Source organism: Phyllostomus hastatus, unplaced genomic scaffold, assembly GCF_019186645.2.
Source record: "Phyllostomus hastatus isolate PE091 unplaced genomic scaffold, TTU_PhHast_1.1 phas_contig_137, whole genome shotgun sequence".
NCBI lineage: Eukaryota > Metazoa > Chordata > Mammalia > Chiroptera > Phyllostomidae > Phyllostomus > Phyllostomus hastatus.
The window spans coordinates 10,279,980-10,297,256 of record NW_025333583.1 but is presented as its reverse complement, the minus strand read 5'-3'; the positions used below and the strand labels follow the sequence as shown (position 1 = coordinate 10,297,256).

Below are 17,277 nucleotides of genomic sequence, written 5' to 3'. Positions count from 1 at the left end.
AAATGACTCTTAGATGTTCAGAGGACGGTCCACTTACCTTCCTACCACCTGCTTGTAGCAGGAACCTTTGAGATTTATGCCTGAGGATGGCCTTGGGCATAGCAAAGGCTCCTTCTGTTCCCACTGCTCTGCAGGAGCAGTGGCCTGTGCTGGGACTGTGAACCCTCACTTCTGCAGGGCACTAGTCCTGGGGATGCCTCCAGGGTATGTCAGCTGGGCGACTCTTCCCTACCGAACTCTCTCGGGGTAGCTGCCTTCCTGTAAGGCCACTGCTTTAGCACTTCCTTTAGATAAGCACTTATCTTTAGATAAGAGTGGGAAGTGGAGAAAAAACATAGAGAAGTAAGTTAAAGGGAAAATAAAGGCCAAGCAAATAACGTTCTTCACCTTGTATTCCTTTGCCTCAGGAGAGAATTCTCTGACCACTGACTTACATGCTGGCCCTGCAGGTGGCCACACTATGCGGGAGGGATTTGGAGCGCTTTCCCTGACAGCCCTTCAGTGTTATCATTTAGGTCTTAATACTACACACCCAGAAATTTGATTACTGTCAAGAGTCCCTTAATCTCCTGCCAAGGCATTTTCAGATCTACAGACACTTCAATTTGTATGGAAAGTATGTTATAATGATGGTAGCAGCCCAAGTGCTAACTGTTAATTATCTTCATGATCCCAGGTAATAAAAATGTTTCAGTAGCATATCAGAGATCCATACAACATAAGGATACTTTAATTTGTTTGTACCTGGGAGATGTCTAAAAAGTACAGAAGCACTCTTTCTGCACATGGCAAAAGGTGGCTTATTTCCACAGCTCCTGGTTTTGCTTCCATTCCAGTGACCTGGCATGAGGGAGGGGGGTGAGGTGCGCTCCCAGAGAAGGAAGAGAATGGGCTGGGCAGGCAGGTACCCCCAAGGTGTCTGCTGCAGGTGCAGTCACTTTTCCGTGATGAACCTCAGCTGGATGAGCACGTGTTTGATTTGCTTTGTCGTTGTCAAACGCAGTGAATACGTCCTGGACCTTCTGGAAAGCGGACGAGAGAAGTTCCTAGTGTTCGCACACCACAAGGTGGTTCTGGATGCAGTCACCGCGGCGCTCGAGAAAAAGGTCAGCGCCTTTGGCATTCCGAAATTTTTCTGAAAATTTTAGAGGTGGATCATGAATCCACCCAGTTTAAATGTTGTTGACGTGATACAGGAATCCAGCCAGCAGAATTAAAAGCTGTAATCCTGGGAAAAATTAGAGCCCTTTCTATTTTCAAGAACTCCAAGACAGTTCAATGGAAAACTATTAGAACGCATGAGTTTAGTAGGGTGCCTGGATTCCAAATAAATATACTAAAATGAGTTTCTTTTTTACTGTACCAGCTATATCTAATTATTTAATGTAATGGGGAAAAGATAGGCAGTGACAAAAGCCATAAAGTGCCTAATATTAGTCTCACCAAAAAAAAAATGTAGAAACTAAGGAATCATTGCAGACACGTGCGCCACACTCCTTGTGCGAGGCTAGAAGTGTAAAGACGCCTGTCCTTCCCAAGTTAATTCATAGATGTAATTCAGTTTTTACAAAAATTCCAGCTAGATGTTTGAGGAAGCTTTATACGATTATCTCAAAGAATGTCTCAAAATCTAAGCAGTACAGATACCGTCTAAGACAATTTTTTAAAAGGGGAGCAGTGCTGACAGACCGGCCCCTCCACATATTAAAATCTGGTGTAAAACTCAGTCACTCTGGCCGAGGGCTGGTGGCCAGACGTGTGGAATGGAGGAGATGGCCCGTTAGCATAAATTAAAATCAAATATGTGATCAGGGAGTAGTTACAGACCAGTTCACTCAGCACATAAAGTTTGGGCAACTCGGGGTGGGGAGACTTGAATGAAACTTCACTTCACTATTTACTATATGAAAATCCAGGTGAATCGAAGTTCTTTGAAACCATGAAGTATTAGAAGTAAACAGAGGCAAACATACGGCTGACCACCGGGTGGCAGAATGCCTTTCTAAGCAGGAAAACAAATTACGAAGCAAAGAACTGATTCAGATTGTCTGGAAAATGGGTCCATTCTGTCACACACATACATAGTGGTTAAATCATGGTTCTTTTACACATTTTTTCCTTGCAGGGCATTTTGGCAATTTCTTAAGGTAATTTTGCCAAACTCCTCTTCTAGGAATTTACTCTAAGGAAATGACCAGACCAGTTAGAAAGGTTTATGTACAAGAATACTGGTCCTGTTGTTATTTATAATGCTGAATAATTGGAAACCTAAATGTTCGTCAGTAGGTGTACTGATGGATAACAGTCCACTCAGCCATACAAAATAGTGATGTAGATCAGTGGCTCTTAACTTTGTGGCGATCGCTGGACCCTTGAAGAGGCGGGAAGTGGCCCGCTCACCCCGTCCCTGTCCCCGCAGCGGGTGCAGCACATCCGCATTGACGGCTCCACCTCCTCGGCAGACCGAGACACCCTGTGCCAGCAGTTCCAGCTGGCCACGGGGCACGCCGTGGCCGTGCTGTCCATCACCGCTGCCAACATGGGCCTCACCTTCTCCTCGGCCGACCTGGTGGTGTTCGCCGAGCTGTTCTGGAACCCAGGGGTAAGGGGTGTGGAAGACTTGGGGTCCCCGGGGCATGCCCACGGCTGCGGGGAGGGAGGAGCTGGGGTCGGTCGGGAAGGCAGGGCTTCTGTGAGGTGCCCCTAGGGCCAGTCGCCTCTTCCTCCGTTTCCGCTCGTCCTCAGAAGCACGATTACTTTCCGCTTGTCAGTCTTCGCCTAGAAGAAGTGAGAACTCACACATCTGTTAGCTAGCAGTTAGATTGTCACGGCAGCCTCCTATGTAGTAGTATCGACTCCGTCTTATCAATGGGAAAGCTGAAGTGTTAGAAGGCTAGAAGGAATCTTAGAAGTCATCTCTCTGTGAGGAAGCTGGGGCACCGGTGAGTGCATAGCTGTCACCACAGAGGAGCCCTGGCAGCCCCAGGCCGCCACTGAGGCCTCTGGCTGTCCACCCTGCCCCTCTGACTCACCATCACTGTGAGCTGCTTTAGCCGCTGGGGCCACAGCAGGGCAACCGCTTGGAGTGTTCCCTGGCCATGGTCACGGTACCCACGGGCCTTATCCGCTCAGCTGAGGGCTGTGGCAGCAGAGAGAAGACACTTGTTCGCACTCATAAACTTTTCTCCTGGGCTCCAGAAAGAGCTGCTTTCCCCTGGCCTGTTCTCCCGTAGTGTGGCTCTCACTGGCCACGGGTAGGCGATGGGCTTCAAGGTGGGATGCATTCTACAGTGGAAACAGCGCCCTCGGTTTCCATTATTCCTCGTAAGGGCTTCCACCCTATAAAAAAGCCACACCGCCCCCTGTCACATGTGGCGTCTCCCTTTGGAGCAAGTGTTGATTTAAGTAGGAGGTGACCGGGGTTGCTTCACGGAGAGAAGAAGGGAATGTGCCAGGTTTCCTTCGTTGTCCCTTCCTTACAGCCTGATGGCGGAGCCGCAGCTCGCTCCCCGTTCACAGCACCGAGAGGCCGTACACAGCTAGGCAGCTGCAGAGTCAGTCCCCCAACCAGCGTTTCGTCTGAGTCTGCCTTTTGTCACACGACGTGTCATTTGTAGGCTGAGGTGCACAGGCCCTCCACCGAGAGACACAGCAGTGAAGTCCTTTGAGGAAGGAGAGTTGGGGGGCTTGGGGGCCAGGGGCTGCCGGCCTGGTGGGCCCAGCCGCTTCAGGCCTTGCCCTGTGTACACCCTGACCCCCGGGCCTTGCAGGTGCTGATGCAGGCCGAGGACCGGGTGCACCGCATTGGGCAGGCGAGCTCCGTGGGCATCCACTACCTGGTGGCGAGAGGCACAGCTGACGACTATCTTTGGTACGCTGGTCCTGGCCCGGCAGTTGGGGTGGAGCAAGGGTGGACACCGGTGATGTATTTCCTTTGCTGCCTAAGGGCTTCTGCTCTTGCTGAGGGCTTCCTCCCACTTTCATCGGGACCACGTCCGGCTCCTTCCCAGCATTCAGTGGGGCCTCTGGGGTGCACAAGGGAAATCAAGCAGGAATAAGGGGGTTCTTCACCACTGGCCTGAGACAAAGGAAGAGACCTTGATTGTGATGAAATGTAGATTGAATTTGTAAAAAAAAATTCAGTTTCCAGCCATAGAAGCACTTGCCAAGACAGGGTGCAGCCCCCTTTGTACCCTTCTACAAGCGGTAGAAGGCCCCCAAGCTTCTGCCCTTTGTGATGTGCTTTGGGACGGTAAGGCCCCATCTTACAGCTGCTGGACCACCGGGGCAGAGCTGCTCCCCCTGGGCCACGTGGTGCTTCATCCACCCAGCTGGGGGTTCATGTCTGTGGCCTAAGCCAAAAATCCCCCAGTGCTCGTTCCCACTCCTATTTCCCCTTCCTGGTACTAAGTTTCTTGATCAGCTCGGTGTCCACTGCTCCTCTGTGTCCAGCCTTGTGACTGAGGGGTCTTACCTCTGCAGTGTGTGGGGGTCATCCCTACCTCCTTCTCTTGGTTTAGCGGGTTAACTGAGCAGCTCAGAACAACACCATGTCCAAAACTTTGTTGCAGTGAGGCAGCACTTACTTCCTACACGTCTGCCAGTAGAAAGAATTTTGAGCCTCATGATAATGACCCCGGAATTGGTGGTTTCACAACTGAGAGAAGGCAGATATTTCAGGGGGGCATTTGTGCCTTGAGAGATGCAAAGATGTAAAATAGCAAGCACGTCACTGCCCCCCTAAGAACCAGAAGGGCGGTCTCATTTTAATCCGTCTGCAGTTCTGTGCAGGGCGGATCCACTGAAGCTCATTTCTCCCCAACAGGCCCCTGATCCAAGAGAAGATCAAAGTTCTAGGTGAAGCTGGGGTTTCTGAGGCCAGTTTTTCAGAAATAACAGAAGCCACCGATTACATCTACAAGGTAACTAACAGCAGCACAGGGCTCCTTGCCACTGGGGCCGAAGGAGGCATCAAGCTGTCAGCCAGCCGTGGGGTCCTGAGTGGGAGGGTATGAATCACTCCTGGGACCTACCCCGGCCTGGGAGCTGAACTCGATGGCCTGCAGCCCTTCTCAGTTCAGGCCGCTCGTGCATCCTTTACGCACAAGTGATGGCACCGACTCCTCCTGCTTCTGACCTTCTCTCAAGAGATTCTCAGTGTCGCAGGTTCAATTCCCAGTCAGGGTACATGCCTGGGTTGCAGGCCATGACCCCCAGCAACCCCACATTGATGTTTCTCTCTCTTTCCCTCCCTTCCCTCTCTAAAAAAAATTTTTTTAAATCTTAAAAAAAAAAGAGAGATTCTCATAACAGCAGAGCTTGCAAATGCTGCCCCTTCCCCCAGGTCATTAGAAACTCACAGAATTCTCTCCATGGCAACTGCTGAGTCATTGCAAAAAGTGTGTAGTAATACCACATAGCAGGGCTACCACCTGAACGTCCCCAGTGTGGAATGAGGAGTACTCAAAATCAAGTATTGCTTTTTACAACTTATTTCCCCTCAGTCGTTGCCTTTTATTCCCAGTGTCTCCCATTTTGTAGGGGGGTGAACTGAGGCACACAGGACAGTGAGTCTTGCCCAGAGTCACTAGCCTCGTGCTGACAGCCGAAGGCAGCCGGCCTCCCAGCGTGGCCCAGCATTCCTTCTGTTCCAGCCCCCTTGTCATCTAGGAGAGTAAGAGGCCAGGGAGCGTCCTCCCATGGCCAGGCGGGCCTGGCCACAGGTGCTGCAAGGGCACTGTTGGCCCCTGGAGAGGACGGCCGGGCCCAGCCAGCCTGACCTGGCCTAGCACTCCCGGTGGAAGGCTGCCATGGCCGCCGCCTCCTCTGTTCCAGTGCAGCTCCACGGAGGGGAGCAGCAGGCGCAGGGACTAGCGCTCCACTCGCTCCGGTGGCGACACAGAAGGTGAGGATTCGGGAGGTGCTGCCTACTGGACAGCGAGCGATTCCTGAGAGAATTGTTCTAACGAGAGAACCTAGACAGAGGTCTGAGCCTGACGCAGGCAGGCAGCCTTACAGTCCTTGTCAGGAAACCGAGGTGCCATCCTTTCCCTGTGGAACCGCTGAGCGTCAGAAGCTGAGTTGTAGCAACAGATTCTCGTAGGCGACCCTGCGACTTACGAGTCTGAGGACCTGATCTTTACTTCGTTTCCTTAGCAACTACCATAAATCCTTTCTCCAAGTATACTTATGGGATGTGTAAGCTCAGAGATCATATTTTTAAATAGAGTATAAATTACCCTTTTAGATATAAGCAGTTAATAAACCAGTTTTAAAATCACCTAATCTTTAAGCTTTTTAAAGAACCCTGTAATTCAGTTGAATGGTAAGTATTGTAACGGAGCCTTTGCTATTCTATGCCCTGTGAAAGAAAACCTTATTTTTCAAGGATTCTCAACCATTGAGAATAAGTTTATTTATGAGTTTATTTATAAATAAGCCCATTTATTCATCAGGCCTTGCCTTCATTTACTCTGAATTAGTTAAGAATCTCTGCCTAAAGTACAGGCGTCATCCGTATCAATATTTATTTTCATTAATAATTATCAGTTAATTTTTTTTTAAATAGGGCTGAAAATTTCACCCACTACTAAGCAAACAAAATGTTGCCTCCTGTGCAGGAGACAAAAGCAAAGAGGTTGTGTCTCACTAAGAAGGGAAGGGAAGCACCAGCCTGATCTGGACCCTGCCTGCTCTGAGTAGCACATAGCGTTACCCTCATCATAATTGAATGCACACTGACAGGTATTTCTACCTAGAATGGGCTGCCTTGCGTGTGGCTTTTCCTCGGCCTTGCAGTTGTTCAGATGTAGGGGGATGAGATCCCACAGGGGACATGTGCACAGCGTGGGGCTGACCTTAATGGTCTTTAATATCCTGTCCCATATTTTTAAGGACATTTTAAAAAATATATTTTATTTACTTATTTTAAGAGAGAGAGAAAGGGAGGGAGAAAGTGAGGGAGAGAAACATCAATGTGTGGTTGCCTCTCACATGCCCCCGACTGGGGACCTTGGCCCAGACATGTGCCCTGACTGGGAATCGAACCGGCATCCCCTTGGTCTACAAGCCAGCACTCAATCCACTGAACCACACCAGGAAGGGCAATATCATGCCCCATTTAAAAGGACAGCCATGTCTCCTTTTTTTTTTCTCTTTACCCAATGAGCAGAAGAGATGTCAGACACTGAGGCAGAGAGGCTGCTTTGGTGATACGCAACTTACTGGCGGGCCTGCACTCCCCGTCACGCAGCACCCGCCAGCAGGAAACACGCGGCCCCCACCTGCGTGTTCTCTCACCAGCCACAGTGGCCAGAGTGGGCTTTGGAGCCTGGGTTCTTTTATCTTTCCTTTTCTTCCTCTGGTGCAGGACCCAACGCAGCAGAAGATCTATGACCTTTTCCAGAAGTCCTTTGAGGAGGACAGAAGTGATAAGGAGCTCCTGGAGGCAGCAGAGGCCTTCGACCCAGCAAGTGCTTCGGGAGCATCCGGAAGTGGTCCCCAGGACCTCGGAGACTCGCTGGACGAAAGCGCATTGGCAGACAGCCCAGTGAAGAAAAGGAGATTTGAATTTTTTGATGACTGGGACAGCTTTACCTCTCCCCTATAGAGGGGCAAAAAAAGTATTTAAAAATCATGGCATTCATTAAAATAAAGCTGATGTTTTATTTTTAAAGCTTGTGCTCTTCTTGCCATGACAGGGGGGCCAGCCTCTCTGTAACCGTAGCAAGTTCCCTGGGCCAGGGGTCAGCATTTCCTCCCCAACCTTACAACGCGTGGGTTCGTTTGGGTCCCAATCAACCTTCGCTTTCCTGGTTGAGACATAGAGGCAGTAGGTTGTAGTAATGGTTATTTATATTCTTTAAATAATGAGATGCTTCCTACACAACCCCCCAATGTGAATTTTTAACATTGACTGAGCCAGCAAATATGGAGCACCGAATATGTGCCAGGCACCGTTCGGGCACTGGCAGCAATTGGCCGACCGGGAGAAAAAGCGTGTGCCTCTGCATAGATTGTCATATCGTGGGAGAGGCGATAGTTATGCATCCTAGGAAGAAAAAGTAAGGAGGGAAGGTCTCAGAGCAAGGGTCGATGAGCTTTTTCTGGACGTAGCCCAGTATTGAATATTTTTGGCGTCATGGCCAGGCCATCTCCGTCGGGGCGACTCCACTCTGCCTCTGTGGTGCAGAATGACCAGAGACACCCCAGAAACAAATGCTTACAGCTCTTTGCCAATAAAACTCTGGGCCCTGACATTTTAATTTCCTATAATTTTCATGTGTCACAAAGTATTACTCTTTTTTATTTCTTTTTTTTATCATTTCTTATTGTTCCAATACAATTGTCCCCATTTTCCCATCACCACTTTCCCCCGCCCTGGTTTATTTTCAATCCCTTAAAAATGTAAAAACCGCACAGAGCTCACAGGCTCTGCAGAGCAGGCAGTGCACAGGGTTTGGCCTGCAGACAGTTTACCCACCCCTGGTTCAGAGCAGCACCGTCCAGTAGAACATAAGCCTCAAATGTGATTTTCATTTTCTAAGAGTATTTCAGAAAATAAAGAGGGGTCAAATCAATATTTTATTTAACCCAATATTGTCATTTCCACATAAAACCACTAAAATTTTCTTTCTCTGCCTTCCTGTCATTTTGTCCCTGAGGTCCTCCAAAGCAAATTTTATTCATACCTTGTAGCCCTCCATAGTTTCAGGTACCCCGCCAGAAATGTACCTCTGAAATTTCCTGAGAGCCATCCAGCTCTGTGATTTTGTAAAAGACACTTGCATTTATTTATAGAGAGACTGAACACCTTTGGGTTTAAGAAAGGATTTCTACACTAACTCCTTTTTCTTTTGGGCTTCACAGCTCAACCCAGACACACCCACCCCAATAGCCACTGTGTTTTCTAGAAATGTCAGCTGGAATGAAGAAACGGTGGGCCCATCTCATCCCCCTTCTGTGGTGACAATCAACTGTCCCCTTAAAGGGTCTACTAAAGGTGCCCCCCAGGGTCTTGTTCCCTGAGTGACCCTGGTTAACAACTGCCTCCAGGGCCGGGCAGCAGGAAGATCCTGTTAGCCTTGATCCACTTGTGCCTGAAGAGATCACGTCTTTCCCTTCTGGGCTCTGCACAAGCCTTGTTCTAGGTCACACACTGAGCTGGGAGTCAGAGCTGGAAGTGCCATCCCCTCGCCTCTGGCTTTGGATTTTGCCTTGTCTTTGCATTCTTGTCTATTGGAACCTTGATGCTTTAATAAGCTCTTTTTGGGTTAAACTTAAACTGAAATGAGGGCAAAAAGTCTAATTGTATTTTCTACCCCATCCTCTCACTTCTTACCGAGTTCAGGATTACAAGGTAAAACAAATGGCTGGGAAGCTTCAAGGGGTTTCACCGGAGCAGTCTCACACATGTGTTTCCTTTGTGCTTGCGTTTCCTGTGGGGGCTCAGTGAAGGGAGTGGACTCCTGATCATAGAGGAAAGCACTGAGGAGTCTGTGAGTCACAGTCTTTTGGGTGTCATGACGGCCGACAGTTACATGATTTTGCAACACCTGCTCACACTCACCACCCCAGCTCCAGTCCATTAAATAGATTTTATTGAGTACCAGGTACTCCTCCTCTGTTTTTAATCCCCCTTTTGGGGGATAAAATACTGAGTTGGCCAAAAAATTGTTGTTTTTTTTTTCTGTGAGAAGGCTCTAATAGTGCTTAGTTGCCTTTAACTTCACTCAGAACAATTTTGTTAGATTGTCTTGTGACAGCTATCATGTCGGCATGCATTTAAAAAAAAACAACTTACCAAATTGGTGAATTTTTGTGTAGCCATTTTATTATTGAAGATGGAAGAAAATATGCAACATTTTCCACATATTATGCTTTATCATTTCAAGAAAGGTAAAAATGCAACTGAAACACAAAAAATAGATTTGTGCAGCGTATAGAGAAGGTGCTGTCACTGATCGAACATGTCAAAAGTGGTTTGCAAAGTTTCGTGCTAGAGACTTCTTGGCTAGATGATGCTCCATGGTCAGGTAGACCAGTTGAAGTTGACAGTGATCAAATCGAGACATTAATTGAGAACAATCAATGTTCTACCCCATGGGAGAGAGCCGACATACTCGAAGTATACATATCAATAAAGTTATTGGTGAAAATGAAAAATGTGTATTTTATTTTATGGAAAAAAACATAGGGACTTTTTAACCAACCCGAAATAATACACAAGAGAGTTTACAAAGCAAACTTACAGCTTAACAAAATACTATAAACTCCTGTACACTCTTCATCCCAATGTTACAGAACACAAGCAAAGTGGGACGAAGGGCCAAGGGGGGAGTATAATATACTATTACCCTATTACTGAAAGGACCCCCTACTAGGTTTGCTTTGTTCGCCGCCCGAGGAAAGACTCTCAATGCCAGAGATTTCTGAAAAGGAAAGGAAATGTTTATTTAAAGCTATATAGACTTAAATTAGTGACCTCATGTCTTCATTAAAATATCAAAGTCCTTTTGGATACCCACAGATGCCCACAATGCTTCCTTCTTCCCCTGCCCTAGTTTGGGGTACTGTATATCAGGAAAAGAAGTAGATTCAGGCTCCCGACACCATCAGCTGTGTTGTCGGCCAGGATCAAGCTGTGTGGTTCTCCTTGGCAAAGCTGGGAGGGTCTCCACTCTGCCAAAGCCGCATGGTTCTCTCCCTACTAAAGCTGTGAGGGGGTCTCACTCTGGCTTAAGCCAAGTGATTTTCCTTTCTATTGCTGCAGCCGCATGGTTCTCTCCCTCCACATGATTGCTGAGTCTGGGTTTGAATCCCCATACCAATCTTCCTCTGCAGCCCCATTTCCAACTCCTCCCACAGTCAGCTACACTTGCCAGCACTCCCACATCCTTCCAGCTTTACTGGGCTGCCATAGTGAGTCTGGGCAGGCATGCCCCCATGGTGTGGAGCCAATCACTTCCAAGCTCTCACGCAGGTGCTATAATCAGGGGGACCTGCACCCCAGTTACATCTTGGGAGGAAGTCACTCCCTTCTCCCTGGCTCAAAGCATGGCCACAGCTGTTTAGCATATCTATGAAACCAGTTAATGGTTATAGACATGTTAAATGACCATGCTAGAGGTTAGCTGCAAAGTTGTTGCTGAACAAAACAGCCCTGCATGTTCCTGCTCCATGTGCCCCTTCCCCCAACTCACACCTGTGGGGGAAGGGGTGAGGACATCCTAATGTTTCCTGGACACTCTGAGTTCTGGACCCCATTCCAAATGCCTGTTTGGGGCCCCACTCTTGGCTGCACCCTGTTACACCAAGGCTATGAATACAATACCTTATGGAAGCTTTATTGTTTTGTCTTTTAATGTTTAGGTGTACAATCCACCTGCAGTTTAGTTTGCTATGCAGGGTAAGGTCAAGGATAGTTTTTTTTCCATATGAATATGCAGTTACGTCAGCACCACTTATTGAAAAGACTCCTTTTACACACTGCTTTGCAGTGACTTCTTTTTCACTGTGACAAATTGGATATAAAAATTAACCCAAAAATGTGTAAGTAAAAAAATGACAACCTACATTCTCATTCCTTTGACTCTTAGCCCTACTTCATAGAGGTAATAACTAATTTAAGCAATTTGGGATGGAGGCATTTGTAGTATATTTCCAATGCATATAATTATGTAGAAATATACAACAGATCCTCAAATACCACTGTTTCATTCAATATTCTTTTGTTATAACATTGATGAGATGCTGTAGGACCTCAGCTCTTGTTTATGTCAATTAGCCTATGGTAAAATTGGTTTCCTTACATGTCATTCCACTTAAAGTCACAGACCCTAACAATGGCATGAAGGGCCACAGAGTAGCTCCATTCCTGATGGGGATGGTGCCTATAACAATGCCCTGTGAAAACTCCATTGAAACAGCGATTAGAATGCATTTGAAGTAAATCTGTGGAGAGAAGGGAGGAAGGAAAGAACGCATGTGCTGAATGCATTTCACATGCTGGATTCTTTCTGGGCATCAGGGCTCAGCCTTGGCCCCCTCTTGCTGAGTCAGCCCTCCCCTGCAGAGCTTGGACCACAAGGTTCTTAGTGACCCCTCTGCAAACTTTGCTGCTGTCTGTAGTGACCAGACACTTCAGTGAAGGGCGATGCAACAGAAGTTCTTCCAGCAGTAAGCTAAGCGAAGGAACAACATGGAGCCTGGGTCTCCAGAATAAGGCCCCATCTCCAGCATGAGATGGATCAGGGGTGATGGTTGCCCCTCAGATTTCTCTGAAAGATAAAATGTTCCATATGCCCCCAGGAGAACTGGTTGACTCAACAGCTAAAAGATCTCTGGAAGCAACTTTTAACCGACTTTTCTAAAGGCAAAGTGAATTTTGAGTGCTCCTGAGGACCAGGGGTGACTCACCAGTGATTTTTACTGACACTTTTATGGATACACATTACAGTCAACAATCTGTACAGCTGATGGTCCTCAGATGGGGATGGAGATCATGGGACCACAGATGAGACAAATGGAGATTTTTATGGGAGGCACAATTCTCTGAAGCCACTGGGAGATGATTTCATGAGCATGCTATTTGTACACCCTCAAGGTTGCTATTTAAAGAAAATTGTTTAGTTTTGACAAAATCGCTCTGATCGTGAACAGTTTCCTCCCATTATGAACTAGTACATTTTCAGCCCCTCTATTGCATCCTTACTCTTGCAGAGGATGGGTGTGGGAAGGTGGTAAATGTTCTAAATGATGATCTGAACTAAATTCTAGAGCCAGCCCAGGAGAGTCCCCCTCCACTTAGGCTGCCCTAGCGTGAGGCTGGCTAGGATCCCCCACTGACCAGGGCGAGTGAACTCCACTGCTTGGCTTGGGGGTGCAGGCTGGAGCGTTGGAGTGCTTGTGTTTTAACACAGCTTCTACTAGCCCCTTTTTGCACCCATGTATATACATTTTTGTTTTAATGAATAGTTTTCTGGGAGCAGGGCATAATTTTGGTGGAAAGTTTTCCAAGTATCATTCCCCAAGTATCCTTCCCCGCATTCTCCTGCTGGGGAAGGTGAGACTTGCTCCTTGGGCCCTTTGCTATTCTTCACCCTAAAGTGGAAAAGGGTCCATGGAGCCCGTGATGCAACTGAGAGAACTTGAGCACATCCCACTCCCTTGGGGGACCCTCAGGTAGCAGCAGCTGTGACTGTAATAGGTTCATTTTGTTCAAGGTAAAGAGACTAAGGAGAAAAACGATGGGCATATTTTTAAGGGAAATCAGGAGGCAGATCTGTTTAGTCCCCTGGGTGTGGCAGAAGAAATAGCATTAAAAAGGCACTGGAGACAATGAAATCAGGTCTTCTCATCATCTTAACAATAACAACCATCACTTAGAAATGCCCACTAGGCACTTCATCGAAGTTATTTCATCCTCCCGAGAACCTGACAAAGGGTACGGAATGCAATCCTCACTCTGCAGCTGAGAAAACAGCTTGCATCGTGTGATATGGCAGAAAGAGCACTTATCTGGAAGTTATTTATTAGCTGCACGATCTTGCGCAAGTCATCTGACCTCCCTGGGGGTCTCAGTTTCCAGTATGGGTTAATTGTCTCACACAGGTGTCCATCCTGGGGTCCGCACAGCTGCATGCCACCCGTGATGGCTATGAATGCAGCCCAACACAGAATTGTAAATTCACTTAAAACCTTTTTTATTCTCATCAGTTTTTAGAAGTGTTTGTGTATTTAATGTGTAGCCCAAGACAACTCTTCTTTCAGTGTGACCCAGAGATGCCAAAAGGCTGGATGCCTCAGGTAGAGCCTTTCTTAGTTCTAACAGAAGTAGAGTGACCCAGACAAACTAAACCCTTTACAAACCCATCTCATCATCATACAACGCAAGATACCATTTCCACTTTCAACAAGTATCCGTCACCACAGACTCGTGCCAGGCTCTCTGCACAGTCCTGGGATGCAGAGGCAGACACATAGGCCTTGCCTCATGGAACTGACTTGCAGTGACCTCGGGTGGTTGTGCTTTTTAAATAGACTCTTAACATCTTATAGTAATATGGCGCATTGGAGTGGAACCTTGGTTTTTAGTCACCACCGTGTCGGTTCTCCTGCACAGGGCCTGCTGCTTTTAAAAGATACGATGTAGGGAAAGAAAAAATACTAGTTGGAGTCACAAGATTTTAGCACTTCTCGAAGCCAAGAGCCAGTGAACAAGTCCCTTAAAATTTGAATTCTTCCTTGTCCAAAAAAGGGAGGAAACGGTATCCACACTGCAGGATTTGTGAGATGTAAGAAAACGTGGATGCATAAGGGGCTTCCACTATACTCTGCTACTATGATTTGTCAATCGCAGTAAACCTGGCGGAGAAACTCCCCGCCACACAACCCAGCAGGCCTTGCGATTGAAGAAACCGCCCGATCACAGAGCTCAGAGCCTAGCTGGGCCTCACACGCACCACTTCCGTTCGTCTTCCTAAAGCCGCGCTTGCGCAGTGCGCCGCTTCCTCTTGGGGTCCGACCTCCTTTGCGGCAAAATGGTAATCGTCTGTCTCGTTGAGGCCTGGGTTGTTTATCCACCTGCATCTGTCCTTCTTTTGGTTTCTTCGCCCTAATTCACCTCTGCAGGCTAGCCCTGCCCTGTGTCCTCGGCCTCCGTGCCTTTGTGGCTCCTCTTGGACGCACACTGCAGCGGAGGAGCGGAGTGGAGCGGCTGGTCGGGGCCCGGGCCATTCGGGCCGGTTTAGGAGGAAATTCTTGGAGCACCGGGGGTCGCTTTGGCCCCTGGTTGTTCCGGGGTGGAGTTGGGGCAGCTAGGGCACAGGCAGGGGCTGGGTGAGTGGAGAAGTAGTTACGGAGGCTCTGGGACTTGGGGAAGTGGGGCAAGCTCTGTCTTTTCGGGGTTCTGATAACGCTGGTTCGTTCTTATCAGGCCAAACGCACCAAGAAAGTCGGAATCGTCGGTAAATACGGCACCCGTTATGGCGCCTCCCTCAGGAAGATGGTGAAGAAAATTGAGATCAGCCAGCACGCCAAGTATACTTGCTCCTTCTGTGGCAAAGTGAGAACGGGCTCGGCTCGGGTCGGGGGAGAGGGAGGGAGCGCAGGGGTCCTTCCGGGCGTCTCGAAGTTTGTAAACAGCGCTGGTGCCGAGCTGTTCAGCAGTTCGAGCCGTGCGCACCACGGACGATCAGTTAGTTATAAGGTGACGGAGTATTGTTGCATACTTTGGATTTGGTGAAACGTTTTTCACTCTCAGCAAACCACTTGGGAACTAAAGGGTTAAGAATGATGACGGAGCCCCAGCCTAAGCCAACCCTGCACTGCAGAAACGATTCTGGCGGTCCTGTGTGCTGGAGCTGCTAGAGGTTTTCGTGTAATATCTGTATTACAAGGACTTGGTTACAGCGGTTCTTGTTTTTGTTGTTCGGGGTGGGAGGGGGTCTTTCATATCTTGGGCATTATCATCACCGTGACTTCAAATTGTGCGTGAAGAAACTTAGGGGTGTTGTAAACAACCTCACTAAAGAGGATGCCAACTTTCATTTTCTGGTGTAAGTCAGACTCCTGGGTGCATTTGACCCACAGGGAAAACGGGTTGTCTCTTGCAGACCAAGATGAAGAGGCGAGCGGTGGGGATCTGGCACTGCGGCTCCTGCATGAAGACGGTCGCTGGCGGTGCCTGGACCTACAAGTGAGTCCATTTCCTTGTGGTGTTTGGAAGTGTGTGGCCCAGTTGTAGTCTAGGCTTGACACTGTGGGCTGGTTTTTTCTCTTAACAAGACTGAGACAGTAAGGCTGCTTTTGTTGTCCCCACCCCCCAGGACTTTTGAGTTATGGTTTGAGTTATTCAGAGAAAGCAAACTACTGAAGTAACAAATTAAGTCTTGATTCACGTTGAAGTCCTTAGGGTCATATCACGAGCGTGGTCATAGCACTGTACAGGTGCGGTAGTGGGGACTTTGACTTGCACCTGCAGGCTGCTGCTCTAGAAACGGAGGGTTGCTTAGCTTATTAACCGTGTGGAGACTTGAGGCCGTCTGGACCACTACGCATTTGCCACTCACAGTATTATTGGTTGGGCCTCTGTGAGCCTGACAAGGGCCAGGTGATGCTGCTGAGATTAACTCTGTGCTGGTTTTGGATTGTGTGGCCTCTTTAAGGTGGCTCAGCTCTGGAAGTTGGGATACTTCCGTGACTCTGAAGGGGTCTAATCTTGGAATTCATTGCCCACCCTGAAGGCTGAGGTGTTCTTCCTCTGGCCAATGTCTGGTCTTGTGCTGTCCAGTCTACTAGCCATCTCTATATAAGATGGTTTGGCTAGTGTGGTTGAAGAATTGAATTTTAATTTAATTTTAAAACTGAGGCACTGTAAAATTGGAAAATGTTGAAATAATTACAACGGGTATGTGTATAAGTGCCTGTGGGGTTTTCGGAGGGCGGAAGGCAGGGTGGGGAGTAGGGAGTTCTCTTGGTTGTGATAGTAAAACGAGTTAGCATTCAGATACCTCCGGGGTGGGGTGGGGTGGGGATGTGTTTTTCAGGTACTGTTCCTAAATCTTGTAGTAATTGATAGCTGTCTTTCCAAAATGTGCTTTAGTCTGTTCTACCGCCTTGGACATGGTTTTCTTGGTACCTCTTATTGATTGTACCATTTTATAATTTATTAGTTTCTTCTAGCGTTTTGTTCATTACCCTTTTTATGAGTTTACGTCAGTCTCTTGCAACCATTCTTCCATGTTAATGTGTTCATGCTCTGTTTGAGAAGTCAGATGCAAGAGGTGGTCTGTCTCATTCTGCGAGCGCCCAGAGACGTGACACGGAAAGGATGCTATCTGTCATCATTTAGATTGGACTGTAAAAACGAGGCAGATCTGCTCATTAGCCATTTCACGTGTTGACATAGTTAATTATGTTGGAACCAAATTTGTTTTTCTTTCCAGCACCACTTCTGCTGTCACAGTAAAGTCGGCCATCAGAAGACTGAAGGAATTGAAAGACCAGTAGAAGCTCCACAATTTGACGCATTGCTAGCCTATAATAAAGGGGTTAATTTATCTAACAAAGTTACTTTGGTTTGTTGACTTTATTAAGTAGATGTTCTGGTTTCCATTATATTAATACTGGTTTCTGCCCATTCAGTCTCGGGATACATTGGTTCAAATTGTGCAAACTTGTTTTTAGATCACAGTTAATATATTTTTAATGTTTCTAAAGATAGAGTGGACAAATCCTTCCTCTTGATATTTTGTCTATTGTTACCATCCTCTTCAG

At 47.6% G+C, this 17,277-nt stretch overlaps 2 protein-coding genes across 3 annotated transcripts in view; both read left to right on the top strand.

The window, feature by feature from the left end:
- The window catches only part of SMARCAL1 (SWI/SNF related, matrix associated, actin dependent regulator of chromatin, subfamily a like 1), a 50,878-nt gene extending 43,203 nt beyond the window's left edge, over positions 1–7,675 (top strand). For both annotated transcript variants that reach the window (XM_045855239.1, XM_045855249.1), the window contains exons 14-18: positions 1,004–1,106; positions 2,420–2,602; positions 3,771–3,871; positions 4,826–4,922; positions 7,370–7,675. In XM_045855239.1, coding sequence (XP_045711195.1) covers positions 1,004–1,106; positions 2,420–2,602; positions 3,771–3,871; positions 4,826–4,922; positions 7,370–7,609 — 724 coding nt within the window. In that variant the 3' untranslated portion in view covers positions 7,610–7,675. The remainder of the gene's footprint in view (positions 1–1,003; positions 1,107–2,419; positions 2,603–3,770; positions 3,872–4,825; positions 4,923–7,369) is intronic.
- Positions 7,676–14,470: 6,795 nt separating this feature from the next.
- Positions 14,471–17,069, top strand: RPL37A (ribosomal protein L37a). The gene is made up of 4 exons (XM_045854364.1): positions 14,471–14,543; positions 14,936–15,064; positions 15,615–15,697; positions 16,947–17,069. The coding sequence occupies exons 1-4, from the start codon at positions 14,541–14,543 to the stop codon at positions 17,008–17,010; spliced, it is 279 nt and encodes a 92-aa protein (XP_045710320.1). The 5' UTR covers positions 14,471–14,540; the 3' UTR covers positions 17,011–17,069.
- The last annotated feature ends 208 nt before the right edge of the window (positions 17,070–17,277 follow it).